The sequence below is a fragment of the Athalia rosae genome, chromosome 1, assembly GCF_917208135.1.
Source record: "Athalia rosae chromosome 1, iyAthRosa1.1, whole genome shotgun sequence".
Lineage (NCBI taxonomy): Eukaryota > Metazoa > Arthropoda > Insecta > Hymenoptera > Athaliidae > Athalia > Athalia rosae.
Window position 1 is genome coordinate 8,840,099 of NC_064026.1, and position 24,649 is coordinate 8,864,747.

Genomic DNA, 24,649 nt, shown 5'->3' on the forward strand with positions numbered 1-24,649 from the left:
TGTAAATTGGATTCAATTTCAGTCTATTCGAACTTTCTGATCATATCGTGTATAAAATCTAGGAGTCGACTTGAAAACGATCCTTCGCGGAACCAGAAGTTGTACAGCCATGTGATCAAATTTGTCAGCGAATTATACAGTTACTAACAGTCGAATAGGTGGGTACATCTGCGCAAAATCAAAGTGAGTCGTGCGAAAGCGGTAGTGGACCAAGTCTACATTGCCTCAAACATTTTGAAAGGAGTTGATTGGCCAAATGACTCGTAAATAGGATAAGTTCAAGTATTATTAGTCTAGTCGAATTAAGTCGAAATAAGGGTCAGTCTTAATGTGAAAAAACATCGGCTGGCCGATTTTTTGACGAGTAAGTTCGATCACGAATTAATAATACTGCCAAAAACAATACCCGTTTGGCTGATGTGACTTTCCCTTTCCAGAGAGCCCGAGGCAACAGTTTGTTGTCCACGAGGACCGCGATCCCTAAGGGGCCGAAACGGGTCAGATATGCTCGAAGGAAAGTAGAGAGAAAATACTGCGGGGAGAGTGGTGAGACGAGATTATCGGTGGGGTCAGCAGAGATCGATTGACAGATCGAGCGAAGACGCCATCGATATTACCAAAGTTTTAAACAAAGAAGCGAACAATACGAGATTTGGTTGAGGGTCTATATCGATACAATGAGCGCTTCAAATCATCGTCTATCACGGATCGATGCCCGTTCACTTATCCAACTATTACTCGTCGTGTATTCGAAACGTGTTGCGATGCTAATGCGTGTCGGCGTTTGAAAAGACATACTTTACGATGTGATGGCATTAACCATCATTTGAAAAGCGATAATTCTTTATACGCGTGAATAAACGTCGCGTTGAAACATACCCGTACGTATATCCACATGTATCACCAATCAATTAATTACTCAATTATACAGTTTTCGCGCCCGATATATTATATTGTACCGCATGTGGATACCCCGCGTACATACGTACCGCACCTCGGGGCAGAGGCGATTAAATTCGTTATCGATAGTTGATGGAGATAAGGAGGAATCATGTGAGAAACTATACAGGTAAAAGAAATCGCGCGGTCTGCAGTACAGAGAGGCGGCGGCACGTTGCTCGGCAAAATTGATCTACCGATTGCTTTAAAAGTCTACCAACGGGATCCATGGGTCAGTCAACTTCCGGTGAAACGTTGGCAGCAAAAGTAGCAGCAGCAACAGCAGCAGCTTATTCCTGCGATTGAACCCAACCGACGAGAGATTACTGTATAAGACTACTACGTGGCAATCATTTGCAATTATATTATTCGCGAACTATAACGTACGACGTCGAGTGCAAACGAGCAATTAGCGCAAGTAGTATAAAAGCCGTAGAATGATAAAACGAAATTAGGCTTTAGGGAAGGGTCCATCGCGCGCACGAACACGCGCCAATTTCATTTTCTAGAACCTGGTCATTCCACGCAAATGTGGAACAACGCGACGCGTTGGCGTCCGCCAAGAGCGCGTACATTATGTGTAATGAATGGAAGATCGACAAAAAAAAAAAAAAAAAAGGAAAAAATCGATGTAAAAAGAGGGCTGCGAAAGAAATACGAATCCGAATCTACTCTGTTCTATTTCCCTGTGGCAGCCTGATTGAATGATGAATAATTTCCTTCCAGCAAACCATTAGCAATTATAAGATTTACAAGCGAGTTCCGCTTTCGTGAGTTCGGTCTTCGGTATTTATATTGTTTTATCGGTCAGATTTCTAACCCAGTTGCCCCCACGACCGGAGCAAGCTGCGGACGTTTTACTGACAGTTTTCTATGGCCGATATTAAAATTGAATCTCATTTCATTGTCGGACAATCTATCACGACCTACCGATCTACCGGAGTTTTTGTACTCAAACCTGATCTCTGAGATGGAAAAAGAACGATCCTCCGAATCAGGTCCAAAGGTATCGAAATTCTCTGCGACTCGCGGAAAAAATTAAAACAAAGAAAAAAAACGGAGACTACTCGGTGAATTACCGAACAACGAAATACCTGCGCGTGTTCCGCGGTAAAGCGCGTCGTGACGAAAAAAAAAACCAAGTTAATAAAAAATTTGATATCCCAAAAACCACTGGGCGCATGGCAACGAGTGTTCTCGATTCTCGATTCCTGTTATATTCATCGCTGCAAATGTGGTCTGAAATTTGAGAAAATTGGGACGAGTCAGCTGGTACCAGTTCGTAAGCATAAGGTTTTGCCATTATGCAGGTCAGCATCGCGCACATGTATAATGTCCCCCAATATCCAGCTATGACGACGATGATATTGTATAGCTATCGATTTAGTCGTAAATATTTAACGCGTTATATCGACGAGTCACCGATTAGCGGCCATCATAATTTCATCAACAACTTGTTCCATTGTGTTGGAGACAATAAATTTGAATGTAGATCAAAGCGTCGAGACGTCGGTATGAAGCGTAAAAGACTCGGTACTCGCCTGCAGCGCGAAACGCTCAACGAATGCGGTGCTTACGTAATATCAGCTGTTTGACGCAACGTTTATAACAGACAGAACTCGTATAATTAGAACAGCCTTGAGAAAGCTATGAGCGAAAAACGGAACAACAAAATATACGGTCTCTGCGATATGAAGCCACAAAATTTGATAAAATTATATCAAAAACTGCGAAAGATTTGCCATGTTTCGAAAGAAAGCGTGACAATGCGCTTCCGTTAAGTTCAAGTTCAGAATTCGAAAAAAGCTAAGCTGAAAGTGGCGAACCGGCGATCACTGACCCGCGCGCGGCAAACGGGGTTTAATTAAATCTCCTAATTCAAGCGAAGGATTACGTCATCGGCGGCCAGACGGAGATGTGGAAGACGTGGTGAATTAGCATAATTGATCGTCAACAAGAATAGTTAATCAATGCAAAATACGTACGGTGAGGGTCGACCAAATCTTCGGCAGTGATGTCGGTCTGCACGAACATAATCATGAAATCATGCCTACATTTGAATTATTCCTGTTCCTTTATTCAATATTTATATGCGAAGAGGATCGCGCGCACTGTAATTCTCTACACCTGTACGGATACGTAGTCGTTGATACGTTCCCTGTACAATATCGAAAGTGCAAACAGTACCGTGGCAAAAGTAACATGCGACTGATCGCGAGCAAAGCGCCGGAGCGAAGGTCTTGGTGTCCCCCGTAGTCACTCCGCTATACCCTGACGCGCAAGGCTTATAAGGAGCGGCACTGACAGACCACAACGCGACCGAAGCAGCCGGCAAACTGTCAGCTGTACACCTCTATTCGTAGCACCTTGATTTTTACCTACCTTCAGAACTCACACGATCGAAGAAAGTGCCATGCTAATTTTTATCCCTCTCCGCAAATTGGTAGCGAATATAAAAGAACACATAAAATATAACAGCCATCGATCAAACTAGCGCAATACTCTATCGAATGATGGGAGATGGGTTCTCGATATAATTTTTTTGCATGCATTTCTCGAATTACGTAACGACAGATGAACGAGCGAAATTACTTTTGCTACGACATATTCAAAGTGACAGGGTTTATTCGAAAGCACGATATAATTATTGTCATACGTGCTCGTAGTTTTGTATTGTTAATCTGGAATTAGTGCTGGGAATTGTAGTGTAGATAGAATAAATATGCAAACACTTGTATCATGCGAAAATTAATTGGTACATATATTTTCGTTTTTTCTTGTTTTTTTTTTTTTTTATATCTCAAAAAGCAACTAAAAACGTTATTTTTCCAAAATTAGTAATACAATCCAAATAAATAATATTACGTACAATATGCGAAGAATTACTAGATACTTTGTCAATATTAATCACGATAATCAAAGTAGCAGTACTAGTAACAAAGGCACACAAGTGGAAAAGAAAAAAAAAAAAAATTATGAAATGAGATGAAAAAAAAAATTCGTAAAACTATGAATACTAATCGTAAAGAATAACCTACGTTTATTATTTATTTAAAACTTAAAAACTGCGTTAAACAAGTATCGTGTACAAAATGATATATACCCATACGAGACGTTCTCGCGTAGATGAAAATAGTAGTAAATTAATATAACATTCAACAAATGAATAAATAAATCGATTTCAATTTACGATTTATATGTGTAAACTTGTAAAAAGCACATACACTCGTTGTTTCCGATCATAGCAACACAAAACAAACCAACACATAGAACAAAAATAACAATAAAAAGTATCTACAAATAAAACCGGTTTAGAAAAGTTAGTTCGATAATTTCAATTCGTACCACCGTATCCGATATCCACAATCAGTCTGAGAAAATAACGACTGAATATCCTTTGAGAGTATTTCGGATGATCACACGGAATTTTATTCATGAAAAAAAAAAAACAGATGAAATCGGGACCAAAAGTAAGTATCAGAGCGGTGTACGAATTGGAAAAAAAAAAAAAAATCATACGGATGATGAAACATGCTCGCTCCTCGCAATCGTTAGTTCACTAATAATGGATTTAGCGTGGATAATATAAATCAATGTGAGAAACGTGGAGTAGGAGGTAATACTTATTTTACGCGTGACGTGACGCGGCGAGTTCGATTAATTTACGATAGAAATAGAAATACTATACCGCTAAGAGCGGTAACCAGGAGGGCAGTGGCGTACGATAGCAGAGTAAATGGAAAAGGAGTGCGAGACCTGAGCTTCAGATTCGGATTTTCATTCTCTATCTGATTATGATACTTACTGCGAATCTGCTTCGTGTTTCTTTCTCCTCTTAAAGCACCACCAGCAGCTTCGAGAACCGCCCGCAAACAACGCATGTTCTCCTTGCAAGTTGATTCTACCTCAGCCTGGAATAAGAAATATATTTTCGTCGTGAACACGTGACGATTTTGTTCATTCATCCATGTGAAAGTGCTGAGTGGTGCAAGTGAAATGCGAGAGCATAGTTCGATCGATTTAATGTTCATCGGTAGAACCGGTGAAGGAAATGAGGCGAGAATGAAGGCGAGAGAACTAATTTTCATCAGGTTTATTAAATCTCATTGCAACTCGTACAATTCAGTCTTCAATTCATGATTCAACGATTCGAAATATCCAAAGGGCCCAACACCATACACGATTATTTTACCCAAAACAACCAGGTCGTGACTAGATCGAAGTCAAACTAACACTTTTTCGCACGAAAATTAATATTAAAAATCGATGAAAGTCAAGGTTTCGTCAGTCGGTTATCAGAACTACCGAGTCTCGTCTCTGTTTCGGTAATCCCTTCAATACTTACGAGTAATTAAATCCTAATATAATTGAACACCGTAAAATTAAAGCGATAAAAGCATGTAAAAGCAAGAGTCTGATTATTACTATAACTACCGCTACTAATACTATTATTGCTACTGGTAGTAAATGATGAAAGATTATTTATTAACACTGCAAAAGCGATGAAACTTAGTTAATGATGATTAGTGATAAGCTTTATGAAAATTCGTACGATACAAACAGTTCGTTGTCGGATCGGCACCAAGGTATCCATAAAACCTAGAGTGCGCGATATTTTAGCGCAGACCTTGTTTGTATCGAATGAATGAATTTTCTGATCAATTTCTGAAAGCGAGTTAATAGCCGGTGCAGCAAAGAGCGCTTTACTTTAACCACGGCGATACATACGCAGTCGTCGTCGTCTTGCAAAAGTGCTCGCGATGGCCGCGACAAAAGCCCTTCGGAAATAGTAAGCTGGGACTGCGATTTATCCACCAGATTGCGTAAGTCTTCCATATCGCTGTCACTGTCCTCGGTTGTGATGGCAAGTCCCTGAAAAAATACAAAGACAAGAATTGGATTTTTTTCCTTTTTTGGTAGTCGCCGACGAATTTCTCGAATTGCAAACTATTCAATTAGAATTGTACGAATTTCTCTTGAATGTTTAAGCCTCGCCAGAGGCCGCTACGGCCTCTGACATACCAGCAATTACGTAACTAGAGAGAAGGGCAATTGCTACTCGTGATTGAGAGATAGATCCTTCTTTGACTGAGATCGTTGACGAAGTTTAAGTGGTGGGTTTCGTTATTACGAAACACTCGAATCAGACGTCTAGATAGTTTAAACGTCGAGGTATGTGGCACCAAACAGACAACAGATATGTGTTCACCATTTTATTATGACTTTAGATAGATACTGAGAATTAAATATATCATAAAAGATCCGAATCCATTTAGGATGGAGCTACCTTAGTACGAGTACAGATGAAAAACGATTGAACGAGACTAGTTACGATCAAATAATATGCTTTAACAAAATCACAGAAAAAATATCGATATTTCATCGAGAATTATCAACAAGAAGAGACGTACATGTTGCTTGCGTTTCCGTGGCGGTGGCGGTGAGACATCTCGTCGTGCGCTCAAACTCGACGCGCAATCCGATTGACTGTCGAGGAAATTTCTGTAATCATCACCGAACTCGAGAAGTCGGCGTGCGGCTTCCGAATCGGGCGCCTCGCTGTAGGGCTCACTCATGTATTTTTCCTGTTAAAATTTATCAAACACTTAGCATGTATCATCGTCGTATCGTCTTCGGTTGGAATTTCTTTTCGATAACGTATCGTCGAAGCTCACCTGATAATTATCCCAAGCCTGTTCCGAGAACGAGTTGTTGCTAAAGCTATTCTTCTCGACATCGGAGTCGACGTTGATTTGCGGAATACTGAGATCAGTGTTGAAGAGGACACTGTCGATGAGGTTTCCCTTGTAGGCAGATATCGGGATTCTGGTGCCCGGACAGGGTTCGTCCTCCGTTTCCGAAGTGGACTCATCTCTTCTGTGATAGTTCGATCTGACGAGTGGGGCGGGATCGCTGACGGTACTTCTCTCCAACGATAATAATTGACGAGCCGTAGAACCCGAGAAGGAACCAGATTTTACTAAAGTTGTCGCGCGTCCGTAACCATCTCTAGAAATTACACGAGCACCTCGGATGGTGCTGGTCTTACGCGGTGACGATCGCTGTTGGTTTGAGCAACCGTCACTTCCGGCGGAATGATGGTTAACGTTCACGCTATCCGAACCGGATTCACTTTTGCGACCCTGCAATCAGAAGAGGAAATTAATGTTTCGACGAATGAAATTTCCAAACAGTGAACAACCGCCTGACTCGCTTATTCCGTGCATTATCGTTATCATTATGTTGTTGTTTTTTTTTTTCAATTACCAAATGCTTTTTGCGCAGTTTTATTTTCTTTCTACGAAGTGAACTGTTCTTGGTTGCACTGCCATCGAAACCAATAATCGTTTCTTCTAACAGCGTTGACGAGGAATTAAATGCAGCACTGGAACCGCTGGAACGCAAACAAAAAAATCAATCTTGAGTCCTTGCCACCATAAATCTGGTAATAAAACCTCTCCGTTGTTTATTGCTGATAAAGTTCATAGAAGTGTAAAACAAGAGCTCACCTAGCGTCAAAGGAAGCAGATTTCATCGGCGGCGTAGCGACGAGTTGATGTAGCGCCGATTCGGAGATGGAAAATTGAGAAATGGGATCGTTAGCGCTTTCGATGTTCCGGCCGTTTCCGATTTGAGAGATGCAAGAAACGCTCCAAGGTCTAGGACCGTTCGATTTCCGCTTCGTTCGCATCACGACTTTAGGTGTACTGGAATCCATCGGTAGATAATTTTTGTCACTGACCGGAGTTTTGTCAGAGTCGGTGATGAATTCCTGTGAAATCGAATGCGACACGCAACCCGAACTACCCACAGCTCGCCGATAGGTAGCCACGCTACTCTGCAAGTCGTCCGACGACTGGGATTGTTTATCGATGTCGGATTCGCCGGTTGTACATTCGCCACTCGCATCGCAGCTGTCCAAAGCCTGCAAAAATACCGGAATTCACAATTCTTTTTTTTTTTCCATCAAATTATTCAAAATAATACTAATAGAAGTCGGCGGAATTTCAACCCACTTGGGACATGGACTTTCCCTCGTTGGGCAAGATGATGTTAAGCTTAAGCCACTCCTTGATGCGCGCGTACTTGGCTCGCGTACTAGCCATGTTGAGTCCTTGCTGATTGAACATCAACGGTGGAAAGATCCTGGTACCGTTTCCCGGTTTTCCATCATTCGACATGTCTTCTCTAACGAGATCCTCCGCCTGACTGACGAGCCTCCTTATGCACTCTTGGTTGTTCATCGTTTCATCTTCACTATCCTTCGCGAATTCCTCTTCTTCAAAATGCACCTGGTCTCCATTGTCGTAAATCGTCGCGTTACCATTAACGTCGTTCGATATAACGCCGATCATCTTAGTCTCTTCGACGCGAGCCTTCTCGCCGAAATCCAAACGGACAACGACGTTGGTCTTTTTCTGCTCCGACGTTACTTTCTGATCAGTCGTACGCGGTTGAGGTGTATAAGTCCACTCCTCCTCCGAAGAATCATCGACTACCGGCGACTGGTTGTTCGTACCGTTACAGTCAGCCTCCGAGTCGGTGTCCAAATGCTTGAAGTAAAATGTCGCGCAATTCTTTGATTTTCTATCCGACCTGTGAATTCAGAGATAAAGTAAGAAATCACCCCGCTTCACAAAGACGTCGGTTGAGGAGGGTCTAGTGTATGCGTCACTCCAGCCACTGTATATATTCAGCGAGATTATAAATGAAAATTGATCGGTCAAACGATGATCGATAAACGTAATCGTCGTTTTCATCGCGAATGATTAGATAATGATGAATGTTATTGTTTCGCGGGAATGCAGTATTTCGCAGACAGTTGGTAGAATTTTTGCGATCCATGGTCCGGTTTATAGCGGACAGCCCAAAGTTTGATGTTAATTTGCTTGCAGGCGTATAGCGACGGAGTGTTATGTAATTCGCAATGTCGGTAAAACTAGTTTTTACTCACAGTTGTAAGAATATTGACTTTAAACCTCTTCGGAATACATATTCAAATTTGTTTCTCGGTATTTTCTGTTTGCTCACAAGCGCACTCGAATAATTTGATTTGTAATTCGAACTACCTACCAGGCGAAACGTCAAACGTCAAACTGATCCTACCGCGCAACCTGACCCATATCGCCAATTATTTTACACATTCACGAGTGATCTCACATCGCCATTGATCGTTTGTACGCTCGCGAATTGTAGAGAATGAAAAAGAACTGACAATGAGTATCACGATTGGCTGTGAAACAACGACCCGATAAGTATGACCGATATGCACGATAAACGTGAAACACGAATTTGCACTAACAACGCAAGACTCGATGCAATTGAAGCAAATCGTGACTTTTACTACCAATTAGCAATATGTAATGAAAATTTATGCATATAATACCTGCGAATCTATAAGCCAACACTACGGAACGTAAGAACGACACACGCTGGCTGCTACGTGCAGCGAAATTGTAACGAACAAAACTGAACTCTTATCTGCTCAACGATTCACGTAGATAAAGGTGACGAGAAACGTGGTTGAAAATATTTTCCATACCCACACCCACCTTATAAAACTTGGCCTCAATTTTATTATCGTCAAGTCTTATCTCAGCGCGGTAACGGTGATTCGATTATTTTTATAATCCTTCCACCTCCGCCGGACATTGCGGGGAATTTATTTCACTCGGTTCACTTTCGTCGCTACGTGACGAACGAAATCCGCAATAATATGGCGGTAAGAAATTTACGGATGTCAAACACCGATCGGATAATTTTCAGATTAATCGAACAAAGGTGTACGGGGTGGTACGTACGTTTCATTGGAGTTCGCGATCCCTACGTGCGCATGAGAATTCCTGCCAAGGTGACGGTCTTATATGTATACCCACTGAGAAGTATCGCATTGCGGGATCAATTACAGTGCGGATGATAATAATTCATACTTACGTATTGAAAAAGGCAGACTCGGCCATGGCTCTACGACGCCTCGGGCTGTCTTCTTCGATGCGGTTCATCGCTATCGGGGAGGGTGCGATACCCTTCACTCCTACGCCACCGGCGTCCACCTCGTCGCAGAGATCACGTACTCGATTCGCGGATGCGGGAGCGACGACTGGTGTCGGAGGCATTTCTTCGTGTTCTTCTTCGCTGGCACAACTTTCTTCGATGTCACCCTCTTCGCCGCGGTCTCCTATTTCTATCGATTCTCTCCTTCTAACGTTGATCAAATCTTCGGTATATTCGACCGTCGGTCTTGTGTCCATCACACAGAGCTGATACAGCTCATCCTGACGGAGAAGAGGTAGCAAACGCATATTTCAATACTGCCGATTACCGGGGGAAATGAAATTTCGCAAATCAACCGAATTCCAACGAGAAATCGAAAGTGTGAAAGGATATCTAGTCGCGACGCAGGTTATACGAAAAACGTCGAGCTCTAACGTTGTCACATCCGTATTTGAAAATGCATGCGATATTCAAATCGCTCGATCGAGTTTGCGGCTTCTAAAAACATAGGAAGTCAACGAAATGTAATGACTAACGTAACGCGACACGTTTACACTGGCGTAAAATTATAACACCGCGCATCTCGGCCGTAGAGATTCCTGTCGTGGAAAAATATGCAGTGCAGCTATATAGCGGTCCAGCGGTCGCACGGACTCAGGAGCGGAGAAAAAAAAAAAAAAAAATAAGTACAAGAAACTAAGCCAATTGCTGGACCTGCAGCGAGCGATGTATAATCGCGTGAATTGATTTTCGGAAGATTTTTATATATATTTTTTTTAGTTTCGACGCCACGATATTTACCTCGAAATATGACCCATCGTCGGTTGACTTGTTATCGGAAAGGGCGTCGCTATCGGACGCGTCCCCCTTGGATATTTTACTCGATCGTTGAAAATTTGATCTCGTCGACCGTCCCGGAGACTTGCGAGACTCGCGTAATTGACGACGACTCAGACGAGGCTGTTTCGAGACTGGCTCTTCGTCGCTGTCACTGCTGCAACGACAAGACACGGGGCTCTGTAAAGTAAAGTGAAAAATAACGTGAGTCCACCAAATGTTGGGATTTTGTGGTCATTTTGTTACGACCAACTCGTTCGACATCCGAACGTATATCATCGACGTAAATAAAATTCTTATCGCACGAATTCTACCGGACGATGATCTGATTCACGTACAGAGGAAAAATTGAGCGACTCTATTCAAACATTCCGCTAAAAGATAACAGAAATTGTTACCGCTAATTCCGACGACGTTCACTTCCATTAACCACATCGCAGGTCGCTGACTACGGATACTAGGATTGAATGAAATCAGTACGGATGGAACACGGTGTTAACACGACCACATCGCCGTATCTATATCGCACATTGAATCATATTATGACCATTTCACACGTAATCGCTGTTGCATATACGACACACATCCGTAAGGACGGACTTTTCTTTCGAAAAACCACTATGAATCCTTCGTTAGTTTTTTCACCCTAACAACAATCGTTGACGTTCGTTTTAACGAAGGTAACGTACATACCATCGTTCGTGAATTAAACCGCTGATAACGGCGTGAATTTCAGTCGTTACAGTGTCAGAAATGAATTCAACGGTCAATCGACGCTCGAAGTGACTCGAGGCCCTCGTAGTCGGCCGGCCGGTGAATAATTAAAGTTTGGGACTTGGTCGTGCTCAGATTTTATGCTTACTGCACTTCGACCTTTTCCCATCTACCTGGCAGCTTTACATACGACGTGCGCCGAGTTTGGTATTAGGTACCAAGCGGCGATGAACACCAATCAACGTACGGTATTTAATTGGTAGAAAGGGTGAAAGAAAGCGTTCACAATTTTGTCGTCATTATAATACTCGGGATTATTATATACGAAACAAAAAGAGGTACGAGTGCGAGTATGAAGCATTGTTCAATAATATACCTGCTGAGCAAAGTTTGGGAAAAATTTACGTGGTAGGGATTGTCGCGTTGTGCGAAAGAATGACAGATCCACCCTTGGCGAAATACACGGATGCTCGATCATTTCGATGGAGGGATGCCCTTGCAATACGCAACGCGTATAAATGATGTGAAGAAGTCGGCGGTTTTACGCGACGTTCAGAGGTTTTCTAAAAACGGAGTTTAGCGCGTACGTAAGAAATGAGCGTATATATTTAAGTTCTTTGTAGATTCGCGAATAATCACCGGAATTACGTAATGATCAGAGCGTGCTGGACCGAGATGCACGGAGAGGACTCGCGGGCTTACATAATTGCGACGAACGTCGGCGAGTGGAGTGTCGTCCGAGTCCAATTCATGCGTCCCTTGTATTCTCAACGCAATGTACATATCGCTCGTAAGTATGACTAACGGTAAATTAAAATGAAAGACTCGCTGGAAATTCTTGACCGACTATACACGATCGAAAGTGTCGACGTGCAGCTGGTGCAGCGAGTGCAACGTGCAGTACGATCGAAAGTCTCGGAAATATTTTGGATCCGATTCTCCGAAAATTATCAAAAACTTTGAAATCTTTCTCTCCGAAACCCTAATTACGACGGACGGATAGACCGGCGACCGTAGCGCGTCCCTTTTCATACCTGTCCAACCACCCCCTTGTCTATTATTCCCGAAAGAGCAGCAGGTAGAAGAATCTTCTGGTCGTACTTTCTAAAGCGAGTTGCCCGTAACAACAAAGCCAATATCCCCAAAAATACTCCGAAGGTCACGTGTGGTCCGAACAACAATTTATCAATTGTGCAGGTTATTCGAAGACTGAAGTAGATTCGCGTAAAACTTTATTCCAACATCAATTTAACGCCGGCGAATCTCGAAGCAAGGTAATTGATTTCCTCCGTATCGAACGCGAAGTTATTATAAGAACAGTTAGTTGAGAAAAATTGTTAATTCTTTGTCCAGGTTACATTTTTAGTCAGGTACGAAGATACACGTGAAATTACTCCAACGGATGAACAAAAAGTGCATATTATACGTGCATCGCGGTACCGGTACCGACTCACGTGTGTCACTTGGGATTAATTATGCGAACAAGTTGCTCTCGCGGTGCTCTCGAAATCGAAGTAAATTGCCGTGAATTTGACCAGCTCGTTAATCGAAGATAACAAGCTCGATGAATCGGAGTTCAGAAGACAACTGGCTACACCGTTAATGACCAATTAAACAATCTCATCTGTTGTATACCCTAGATCGCTACATATAATACGGGCGTTGTTGCGCAAACATAACAAACAATGGCGTCGATCCGTTCGCGCATTGGTCTCGGATTCACGTAACGTCCTCGTAACAGCGTAACGTGTAACATGTATAGAACCCACGATTGAACCGGAGAACGGAAGAAGTAAAAATTGCGAGGAATGAAAAAGTAAAACACACACCGCACACTGAAATTAGGTGCCAAAGGGGAATTCGGTTCAGTCCAGTTCTTTGCAGTTCAGACCGGTAGGAAAGATTGCTGGCTCTGTCGACGCCAACGGACAGACCGATACTGTCCACTGTCCAGTGAGTGGAAGAAGGAGTCCGCGAGGAAGAGGAGAGGCTGGACCCGTCGCTGAACCAGAGGATGGTTTTCGGGGGGTGTTGGGAGTAGGGGGGCGGAATTTCGGTACGTTGATCGTCGGCAGCGACGCAACATAACGGAAGGCACGTGTTCTTCCGACATTCCGCTTCGGAGACGGTAGCGGACGTTGGATTGTGCGGCGGTCGAGGTTTATCGTATATTTTTGGAAATGCGTTAATTTAGTTTGTGCCCTACGCACGGCTGCGGGGTTTGTCCGAGTTCTTCTTTTTTCCATCGTACCGGGTCTCAAAATAATTCCATCTCAAGGTTGCCGCATCCAGAGGCCGTACGTTCCGTAGAGCTCAAAGTCGCTCGCGACGCGGAAATAGAAACGTGCGGAGCCTCCGATGCGTCATTGGAAATTTGGAGATCCTGCACGAGATCGGAGAAAGAGACGGGGAGGAGAAATTATGTTCTACATTACAATTATAATATAATTTCATACCGGAATCTAATCGATAAAAGAAAAAAAAAAAAAAAAACTGCACAGATTTAGATCTCGCGTCGGATATTTTTAATCAAATTCCATTTATCCTTCCCGGGTGCGAAAGTGAATGTGACCTGCCCATAACTGGTAGCTGTAAATCAAATTTGTCCATCCGTACAGATCGCCTCGTGATATGGTAATTACACATTTCGCACGGTATTTATATGCATGTATCACGGACGGGCGAGAGTTCATTTGATAACCGAACGACGTGCTAATCGTGTGAAAACGAAGGAGAAACAAGATTTTCTCAGATATTCGCGTAGCGAGTCGTCGTCGTCGTCGTCGTCGTGATTTTTCGACAGTTAATTGGGTAGTAAACGAATTTAATAACACGCGGCCTGATGGCTATTGAATTACTTCGATACGAAGAAAAATCGTTAACGTACAATTACGCTTTTACACCTGCAGACATTGGTGTACGGCGGGAAGAGAGAGAAAGAAGAAAAAAAAAACGTTACGTCGCGTTTGTGAGAACCACATACACGCCTGCAGAGCTCATGCACGTCGCGTGCGAAGCCTTAGAACTAATTATCTGAAATTTAATCCTAATCCCGCAAAGTGTACAGGGTATAGAATAATATAGTATATAATATAGTATATATATATATATATTATATACCCGTGCATACGTGTGTCGTACTAGACACGGCTGTCAGTTTAGATTTGAGACGTGTCAAAAAAAAAGAAACGAGCTTCAGCATTCGCCTGTGTCCTCGGCGTCGATTTATAAACCTTATGTAAAACACTCATGCTCGATTACATACGTCGGTTTAGTGAGTTCAACGTATCTGTGGTGAAGCGTACGAAGAGTGCAGCTGCAGTGGCGCTTATCGTCCGATAGCTGAAGTGTGAGAAAGCGTTTGAAATAAAAACTGAAACGCTCACAGCAGCCCTAGACTAGCTCGCTGTTGCGGACGCGCCAGAAGATCTAACTATGCTAATCGGAACAATTAGAGGCAGAGTAAAACGGTAGATTTCCTGACTGTAAAACCAGCTGAAACGGTCCCGCGGCAATATTTTCAACCTTTTCAAGCGCATGCCGATCCGAAAATTCATCCGACTCATCGAATCCCCTCCCTCACGATCCTGTCCACCGGTTCGTGAAAATTCCATATCAAACTTTCGGTGTTTCAACGAGGTATTCCAGGTATTTCGTTCGACGCATAAATAACATAATACGCTTAAGAGGCGAAGGCGTGCCGGTGAAACGCGATAAGAACACGTTATATTCCCGAACAGTCTATACCGTCGAGAAGGGCAAACAGCTGCAACGCCTCGTAGTAACGGATACTCGTGGTAGCTCTGGTGACAGGGGGGTACCGAACCCGAACAACGATCGACGGTAGCCTGCCCTCGGAGTCGATGATACGACGCTACCGTGCTTTGCGAAGACCGACTTCTTTATTAAAAGCTCGGAAGGACGCGACCCGTAAGCCGCCGAACGTTCGAACGTTCTTCGGAGTAACGGGGCAAAATTATCCACGTTATCTCCTTGTTCCTTACTCCGCCGGACTCCCGCACTTTCTCGAGAAGACAAGTTTATCAGGCTACAACGAACGCGTACGAGCTTTCTTGCAAGCTCCGCGCGGGCGTGTGGCTCGAATATCGATAGATATAAATCTCGGGTCAACTTACCGGGATTATGCAAATTAGATTTGTTGCTTACCCACGATCAAGTTTTTAGAAATATTTCATCGACGTAATACAGGTATATCATGGGCGAATCGAGCGAACATACATCTGAATCGCTGTGAGATTGCTATAAATTTCCGGAACTTAAACGTAAATCGTAATTATAATTACCTCGAGAATATGCATTATGTGATTTACGCCGATTCATTGATTATCAAATAAAAGCTAGGCGTATCCGCGACCGTGCATGGGACCCGAGATATTCTCGCGAATGAATAAACGCTGCGAGATTTTTCTTTCGTTTTCCGTTTTTCTAAATTATACCGTAGGGTAATAAACCTCCGGGGCTCACGCAACGAAAGGGTATAGGTTAATGTAGGTCCGTATCTCTCCGTAAGACAACTGCAGAATTGCAAGGGAACGGTAAATTTAACATGCTCCGTTTATACTTTTTCACCAAGCTGACTTATTTTATATTTTTTTACGCCTATGTGGCTCGCGTGTACCTAGACAAGTTTACTAATTTCTTAGCGAGTTCCAGGTAACAGGGTATTGCAGGTATAGTCGAGGGTAACTATAAAACATTTTACTACCGGGAGAGACGGAGAATTTCGGAGAATCTACTGGAAAACGTTCGCATGCAACGTAGTCGTAGAGTCGGAATACTCCCCACTAGTTTACTACTAGATAATCGACGCTGCTTGTGAAACAAAAAGAAGGAGAAAATAGGTTAAAGTAAAATGGGTCAGAAAACTACGCGAGCCGATCGTGAAAACTTCTTCAAAAGGGAGAAATCACCTCGAGGGCTTTTTAGAAATAGGCCGTGTAGTTTCGAAGCGGCTAGAAACAAACTAAAAACGAATTACATTCGACGCGGACCTTTGGAGGTACATGAACGTATAGACGAAGTACCCCCGGGTTACCGCGAGTGTCCGTTCCAACTTATCGCGCAGAGGACAACGGCCGCGGTTCGTTTTGTTTCAACTCCGGCCCTTCCTTATCGCCTATCCGATCGGAGTGACGGTTGGGCCCACCCGTGGTTCCAATCACCGTGATATTACTACGGTTCCGCTACCTCGCACGTGACCTTTAATTTCGTAAACCTTACGACCGAACTACGGCCAATCCTTTATAGCGTCGTCATTCGGTCTGATTAATTGATTAACCTGTCGCCAATAACTTCGGGTACAATTTTTAAAATGACATCAACGCCGAATCGTTCTTCGCATTGACGTGTGTATCGTATTCATTCGTATGGGAAATGGAAATAGCGCGATGGTACGTCACACGGTGATGGAAAAATGTATCGTCGAATAACCGGTAGTCATAGGATGTGTAATAAATGCAAAGTCGAGCGAACCTTGGCACTGCACAATTTCCTTGACAAGTATACGTCTCGCAGTGGGGATTACTCCGAAACCGTTATCTTCCTTGCGGTGTAAAATACTCGAGTGAATTATTTCTGTCGCTGTATATAGAATTACCGTGGTACATTGCGATGAAAAGAAGAGAAGAAGAAAAAATTTTTTTAATTCTATAAACTCGAGTGCGATCGTCGCGGTGAAGTTGCGGTTAATTAGCGTCCGTTTTAGATGAAATGCACGGATGACTATCCTTCTGAATTCCCTGCATTTGAATATAATAAACGGAGACAGTATAGGTGCATACGGGGTGGCTGATTTCAAGTGAACCACTTCGATATCTAGGGAACTGCGTGGATTTCGAAAAATGTTTTTCAAATATCGGGGTGTCTCGCTCAAAAACAGCCACCCTGTACAAGAACATAAAATTTGTAAGAATACGTGCATTTCACGACACGAATCGGTTATCTGCTTTGATTTCTTTGGATTATGTATAGTACTACGTACATCGAGAAAGTTTACACCGCAAACGCGCGAGCGATTCAACGATCTCAAAACATTCAGGTCTTTACTTGATCGGTTTTCTCGCCGAGATAGACACAGTTCCTTGTAATCTCAGCGCTCTGTACTTACGCAAACTTCGTACTTCGCGACAGCCCGGTATATTTCTTACATAGTACTTCGCGTACAACTTTTCGTTAAGATCTCATTACCGCGAACCGTGAGCATGCGATGTCCGCGCGTGGATCTGGCAATTAAACGGATAACGTGGTGATTTTCTTATTTTCACTTTTTTTTTTGTTTTTCTTCCGTTTCTGAAATGGTTAAACTCTCTCACGCGTTCATATTACCGCGGGTAAGAGCTGTCCGCTATCAAAAACACGTGCATGTTGCCGATACTTGATTTTATTTATTTTTTTTTCAATTACGGAACATACAGGTATATATATATATATATAACCCACGATGAGAAGTGGAAGCACGTGTTGGTCGATCTGTCATCTCGTATGCAGCTGTATACGTTTCTACGTTGTCGATGGTACGAAACCGACTCAATTATATGGAATATCTGGTAGAATATCCGTACGAATGGGTACGAACAGCTTGTTACGGCTTACACACATACATATACAGGTGGTCGTATCCTCGAACAGTGAATCCGGATTACCTTTCGTATCAATTACTGTCTACTCCAACTGACGCTGGGGACGACGCGTTCCAACATTGACGTCACGGACGGACGTTTGAAAGTACGGGCGGCTATCGAATACCCGGGGTACTGTACGGTCGAGTCATTCAAACGTTGCCCAACGCCGCCACCCGTTCGCTACGATCTAAATATCGATCGCTTTGTCATTTTTCAGAGATACGATCCACTTCCGAGTTGTAACTATTCGAAGAGAAATTAACTGGCTGCTATCGAAATTTTATCGTTTAATTGGAGCGACGTAATTGAGGATGATTTGATTTGGTCAGGTAACGAATGAGGACCTCTGAGATGACTGGCGGAAACTAGCGAAGTCGAGATAAACCGATTTTCAATAGCACCGCGTTTAATATTTTTCCGATCCGCGGGACAACTTCGAGTCGGATTTGTCGTGAGCTCACACCCCGTGGTCACCTATGCACGTACCCACGTACGACGTGGATAAAAATTGAATAAGCTGCTTTAACCCGATAAGTACGAACATTGTACGAAGAGAGATCGATGGGTTATTCGCTTTATTCACTCTTCTTTTTTTCATACGCGTGCATCCGGATCATGGAGAAAAAATGAACAGATGAAAAACGTCGACGACGATGGCGCGTCTAATGAATGTGGGTATTTGAAGAGAAACGTAATCCCCAGAGCACATATGGCATGGTATAATAAGTACATTCCCATAATCGCTTTTTCGACCGCACGGGTACGCGATATACCTATACATATAACACATCTCGCGTACATCTCCGCTCACCGATATCTTTATTTGCTGAACGGAATCGGATGCGGCGCACAAGTTCTATGACTATTATAGAACACGTGTGCCGCAGCAGCGTCCTCCCGCACGTCCATCGTCTAGCTGTGTACAGGGTCAATATTGACAGCTGCCAAAGCCCTCCCCCGCATCGTGTGCGACGCGTACGCGGCGAATGAATATTATTTTCCCTCCGTTTTTTTTTTTCACGTCTATCCAAATCCCTGCCCTGCACCCATACCTATTTACTTCACTCTATAAAACGTATATAAATAATTATCCATATGCTCGACAGGGTTGCGTTCGAACTGGTTTTTTTTTTCTTCATCGTCTGTTCTGAATTATAAAATTTATTTTTCGTTTGTTTCTCTCGACTGAACGGACACACGGTCGAAAGGAGTCGAATTTTTCGGATGTAAAAAGTGGGGCCCTTGGAGCGCGATCGCGGGGTCAGGAGGTCAGCGGGATCGACCGGGGAAATCGACGTCGCGATACGCAAAGGGTGCGTTATTGTGTCTTTACGATGATATATGTATTTCCGGAGATATACCGTACCGTTGACTGGAGAGGTTCTCAAAAGGACCTTTGCAGTGTCACGGACGGCCTCGGAAGATTAATCACCTGAGCTCCGAGCGATCTCGACATGCAGAAATTGCAGGTATAGGTTGAATTTCAGAAGTCGTTAGCCCCGTTCGTCGTAACCCGTTCGACCAACCGGTCGGTCGATGCCGATGAGTCACATCGGGCGCTGATTATCGCGGGTGTACGAACCGCCGAGCTTGCAGTGTGTGGGTAGCGGTTACGGCGGGCTTACTTAGCGCGAAAGGCTGACGTTTTTCTATATTTAATACACGAGCACCGATGTATGTATACATGTATACCTGATCAGGTGCACGCCATTGGAACCCCCTGGGTGTTCGTAATTCTTTCTCCTTTATGCTTAGCTAAGCAACCCGCATTGTTTCAAGACCCTCGCTGTACGGGCAAAATTTTAATCTCCCTGAATATTATTATAGGTAGGATATACGTGCGTTGTACATGCGATTTTCCGAGTAAATATGTACGCAATAATTACAGAGTAAATGGACGTTCTACCTGCGCGTATAATGTTCGCATTTGTGAAGAACTAGCAGGTAGATAGATTTGTACGAGGGGCGAAACTTTACGCCAAAAACGGGCAAGTTTTCTGGAAACTAAAACACACAACTGAAACTCGCACCAATGAATTTGAGCATCGATGGATTTGTTCCCGATCGGAACGATCGAAGTAATCCCATATGAATATTTCATTACGGACGAGGCTGACGTGAATTTCACTGTGGTCGACTTTCGCACCGCGTATTCGATCGAAGTGTCGCGAAATTCTCCCTCTCTAAATACGAAATCAATTCACGGATCAGTTTCAGATCTGCGGGCGAAGTTGTTCGAGAAAATAATTCCGCGAGAATGCATAAATCCTTATCCGGGCGAGTAGTAAGTAAATATCAGGTACAACCATTGCCTCGGCAGTTGTCTCGAGACGCCTTTAACGTCTTGAAAATTTCCCTCCAATTTACTCAGCGTATAATACACATATAGCGCATTTATAATACGTACGTACGTAGGTCTACACGACTCTTTACGGACGTAATTATCGCGTATATTGCAGCTAAGCCTTCCACCGAGCTTCGCGGAGAGCTTCGCCGAGCGAGCGTACGAATCTATACTACCGAATGCCTAGGAACGTCAAGCCTGTGGATTCAACGATCGTTGATAGCTGTACGTCTCTATGATTTCCACAGGTTCTCCGATCACTTTCGCTACCGTGACGACGACGGTAGCGGTAGGCAACAGCAGAAGCGGCGCAGCATCGCTAGCTCTGTACACACGCGGAGTTATAAAGTGTGCACAACCGCGGCAGCAGATGCAGACCGGTCGTTCGTTCGTTCGTTCGTTCGGTCGGTCGGTCGGTCGGTCGGTCGTTAGCGGTTGTTAGCGGTATTGCGGAGGACCGACAGCGGCAACGGCGGCTTAACTAGCAGCAACGACTTTAATCATATCTCCAGTTTCGTAATTTGTACAATTTTTACGTACCGAACTATTGTTATTATGGCGTTAGACACTTTCACCCTCCGTCAAGCATTGCTGCATGTATAATAAATATATATAATTCCTATCCCGCCTGATGGGAGCGCGTACGAGATAATGTTTTATAGTTTGAAACATTATGATACATATGCATAGAGATTTCCACGTGTACCTCGGGTGTATATATATCATACGGGAGTAAAATGCTACGTTATAGCCAACCATATATCCATATCTCAACGATGAAATTACGGCTTCTCACGAGTCACGTGAGATCGTTGCCGTTGATCCGATACGATACACGTATAGGTATATGCATCATACGTGATACCGGTCAGGTACACCTATGCGACCAATGTAACGTCGAGAGTCGTTCGTGAGCGTATGAGCGACCCCGCGGCTCGAGTATATAAACTAATTCACGTTCTTAACCGTATGCAACATCGTTGTATGCATGCAAACGCAAACGTACGGAGTAAATACAATATGTATATGTATGTATGTACGTCTGTTGAACTGCAGCAGATTTATATATACGTGCGGGGAGTTGAAACTGGCGACAATCACGATTCAGAGAAACATACGTACGTACGTGCGGATACATTACTGTCTCCACGATCTATACTGCACCGCGGAGTTTCCGTTGTCAATTCTGCATCCGCGTCTATATGGGATATTTTATTTATTCACATGCATATACGTATGTATATATCTATTCGTTTTCAGTAAACGTACCCGCTATACGTCAATGACTCTGCGATATCGACCCTTTAACCCTGTGGCGTTTAATGACGCGTGACTGATCTTGATATTTATCGTTTCACGAACGCTTTTAGCTTTCACGTAATACTAGCGGGTACGGATCGATAGAACTTGTACTATTGTATGATCTTTGAAACGCAAAACGGATTTCAAGATTCTTACGTACGATCAGCTGGATCTATGGAAAATGTTGCGGACTTCGTTGTTCCACCTCGTGTTTGGCGATTCAACGAAATCAACGCCATTTAGCCAGTCTGACCATTGTCGTCCACATTATCTTCGCTTTTCAAATGACACCAAATATTCCGATTAGTCGCCAGTCGTTCTTACCAGGTGTGTAATTTATTCACAAAGCAAACACTGGCAAATTTTTCGATTTTCAAGAGGACTCCTCTCAACTCGAATCACGCAATAATTTTGTATTCGTACCTGCCGATAGGAGGAGATTCGAACAAAAAAAATCACATCGCAGCGATTCAGAGCGCCAAAAAGCAAGTCATTGAGTACGTACACGTCTGCCACTGGATAAGATAATTACCGGATAACGGATAGATCGGATACCTCATTTTTATACCAACAAAGCTCGGTACGATAATAACAACAAGGATGACAACATCAACGATGATGATAATAATAACAACAATAACGAGTCTCAGCGGTGCAGTTAGTGCCGCCTTCCCGTGTCTAGATAAGTAGCGATGATCAACCGTCGAGTTGACTATACAAATATAATATAAGTAACAAGCCTATCGGAGGAGAAAAAAAAAAAACAGCGGGTATAAACTTTCGATAAAAATTTCCTACTCGAATCTTTTGTATCAATTACACCGCTGTTAGAGCAATATACCTATAGGGTATCCGAATACGGTAAAGCTCCCGCAGCTGTTGCAACACGCTTCGTTAATCCTACGACGACGGAACGAAACTCACCTTGTTGCATATGCGTGCAGCTAAAGCCTCTATGTGACACTGCCACTCCAACGCCCGCAAGAACAAGAGGTGCCAACGACGTTCGAGGGAACTTGCGACGCGTATCGCCTGTCCGGGTTGATACTGCTGTTGTTGCTGCTGATCTTGTTCTCGTTCCTGATGCTGTTTCTGTTGAACCGTCGCAGTGAGTGCCACTCGCTCGCTCAGCTTTACCACCGAATTGACGATTCGTCCATGGGCTTCGATGTCTCGTTGCAAAACCTGAAACGATAGAAGAAAAATCCACGTGTTAACTCGACGCCGCTGTTTCTTTCCTTCAACATCCGCGTAGCGAAATACCGGAAAACCATCTTTTTATCTCGACGTGGGTACTCGTGCTGCGAGGATGAAAACGAACGTGCGTCGCACGGCAAGGACGAATTTGTAACTGCCGCAGAAGTAGGTACGAGGATTCGGTTAATTTGGGAGCATATTTTCGGGGCGGAAGTTGCCACCCATTAGAGTGAATTATCGCCTTTTATCGTCGAGAGATGCGCGCGCGTTGTCGGAGGCTACCAAAAAAGGGTGAAAATATATTTATATATATACGTAATTTTGAACCGCGACGTCGGGTCAGGCGGGTCAATCGAAAGTTGCGGGTTGTTCCCACGGCGAACTTTTCCTAGCAACGTCGTCGTATCCGGGACGCGTGCGCGGCATCGACGATACTTGTGAAAAGCAATTTTTGCCGGGAAAGAGCGCGCTTGTGTGAGGACTAGGGCGTCGCGACGCCCGGCGCCCCTTGATTTCCAACCCCTTCGCACCCTCGAGGGCCACTCACGGTCTCCCGCGTCAACCGCTATTCACAGCGTCGAATGCACTCCGAGTCTGTCTCGCCGGGTTCGTTAAATTAATATTGTTCATTTTATGGTACAGACAAAATACAATTTTTTTCTTTTTCTTTTTCGTTTTTTTTTTCAACAAACATCCGTAATCATTGCTGCGTTGTGCAATCGGCTTAGCTGGTGGACGAAGTGAAAGAAAAAAAAAACTATCCAAAAGCAATTTGCTCGAAGAGTTCCGAGAACGTCGTACCTACATCACCTTATATACTCGTGTCTTCGATAAGGTGTGAGAAATCGAAGCTCGTGCGGCGACTACTAGGTATATAGCTACGAAAAAATCAAAAAGAAAAAGAAATCAACGACCGTGATGCTATACGTTCGGTGTATTACGTAAATTACTGACCGTGGGCGAGGATTATATCTGTACGGGTATCTAGTTTTTAAAAAGGAAGAGTGTCCAACGCCTCGAAGGACCACGGGAGGGGAAGGGCTTTTTTTGTGAGGCGGAGGTACCGAGTGAGTGACGAGCTTAAAATTGCTGGTTTTTTTTTTTTTTTTTTTTTTCTCTTTTTCTCTTAGGACCGATACCAGCGACAAAAGTCCGTCTTATTTCACAGCGTACTACTGTACGTGTCTCTGTCCTAGGTGTGTATCAACGATAATGTTGAAAAACGGTTTCAACATCTAGGCGAGTTCTCTTTGACTGGTTTCGAAAGGGTTTATTATACACGTATTTTAATACCCATAGAGAGAAACTCGACCGCGTACCTACGGTCAGGACAAGCGTGTACGTACAGAATAATGTTTTCCGGCTAATATTCTCTCCGTTATACGTTGTTCGGTTGAAAGATAATATAAATCGTGCCTTCCATCGCGCCTGCCAATTCAATCGACGTAGCTCAAATATAGACGAGGTGTGCGTGAAAGATTATCGTTAAAGTGTGAAAACCCGATGAGAATTGAACTTTGCTAGACAAATTTAAAGCTCGCATCGCGTCAGTTGAATCGTACGGATACGTACCGCGAAGCCTATATCGGGAGGTTTTTTATAAAACCCGGTGGTACTTCACGCCTCCGCGAACCATCAATTACCGAAGCTCCGCGAATTAACTAAACTTTTTCCAATAAAT

The 24,649-nt window shown here is 43.5% G+C and overlaps 1 protein-coding gene across 3 annotated transcripts in view; it reads right to left on the reverse strand.

Moving 5' to 3' along the window:
- The window catches only part of LOC105686046, a 150,188-nt gene that overhangs the window by 23,198 nt on the left and 102,341 nt on the right, over positions 1–24,649 (reverse strand). For all 3 annotated transcript variants that reach the window (XM_048652085.1, XM_048652094.1, XM_048652089.1), the window contains exons 9-18: positions 22,696–22,956; positions 10,735–10,950; positions 9,874–10,214; positions 7,956–8,535; positions 7,449–7,864; positions 7,207–7,333; positions 6,615–7,082; positions 6,351–6,524; positions 5,668–5,811; positions 4,745–4,850 (exon numbers count right to left, since the gene is read on the reverse strand). In XM_048652085.1, the coding sequence (XP_048508042.1) occupies positions 4,745–4,850; positions 5,668–5,811; positions 6,351–6,524; positions 6,615–7,082; positions 7,207–7,333; positions 7,449–7,864; positions 7,956–8,535; positions 9,874–10,214; positions 10,735–10,950; positions 22,696–22,956 (2,833 nt within the window). The remainder of the gene's footprint in view (positions 1–4,744; positions 4,851–5,667; positions 5,812–6,350; positions 6,525–6,614; positions 7,083–7,206; positions 7,334–7,448; positions 7,865–7,955; positions 8,536–9,873; positions 10,215–10,734; positions 10,951–22,695; positions 22,957–24,649) is intronic.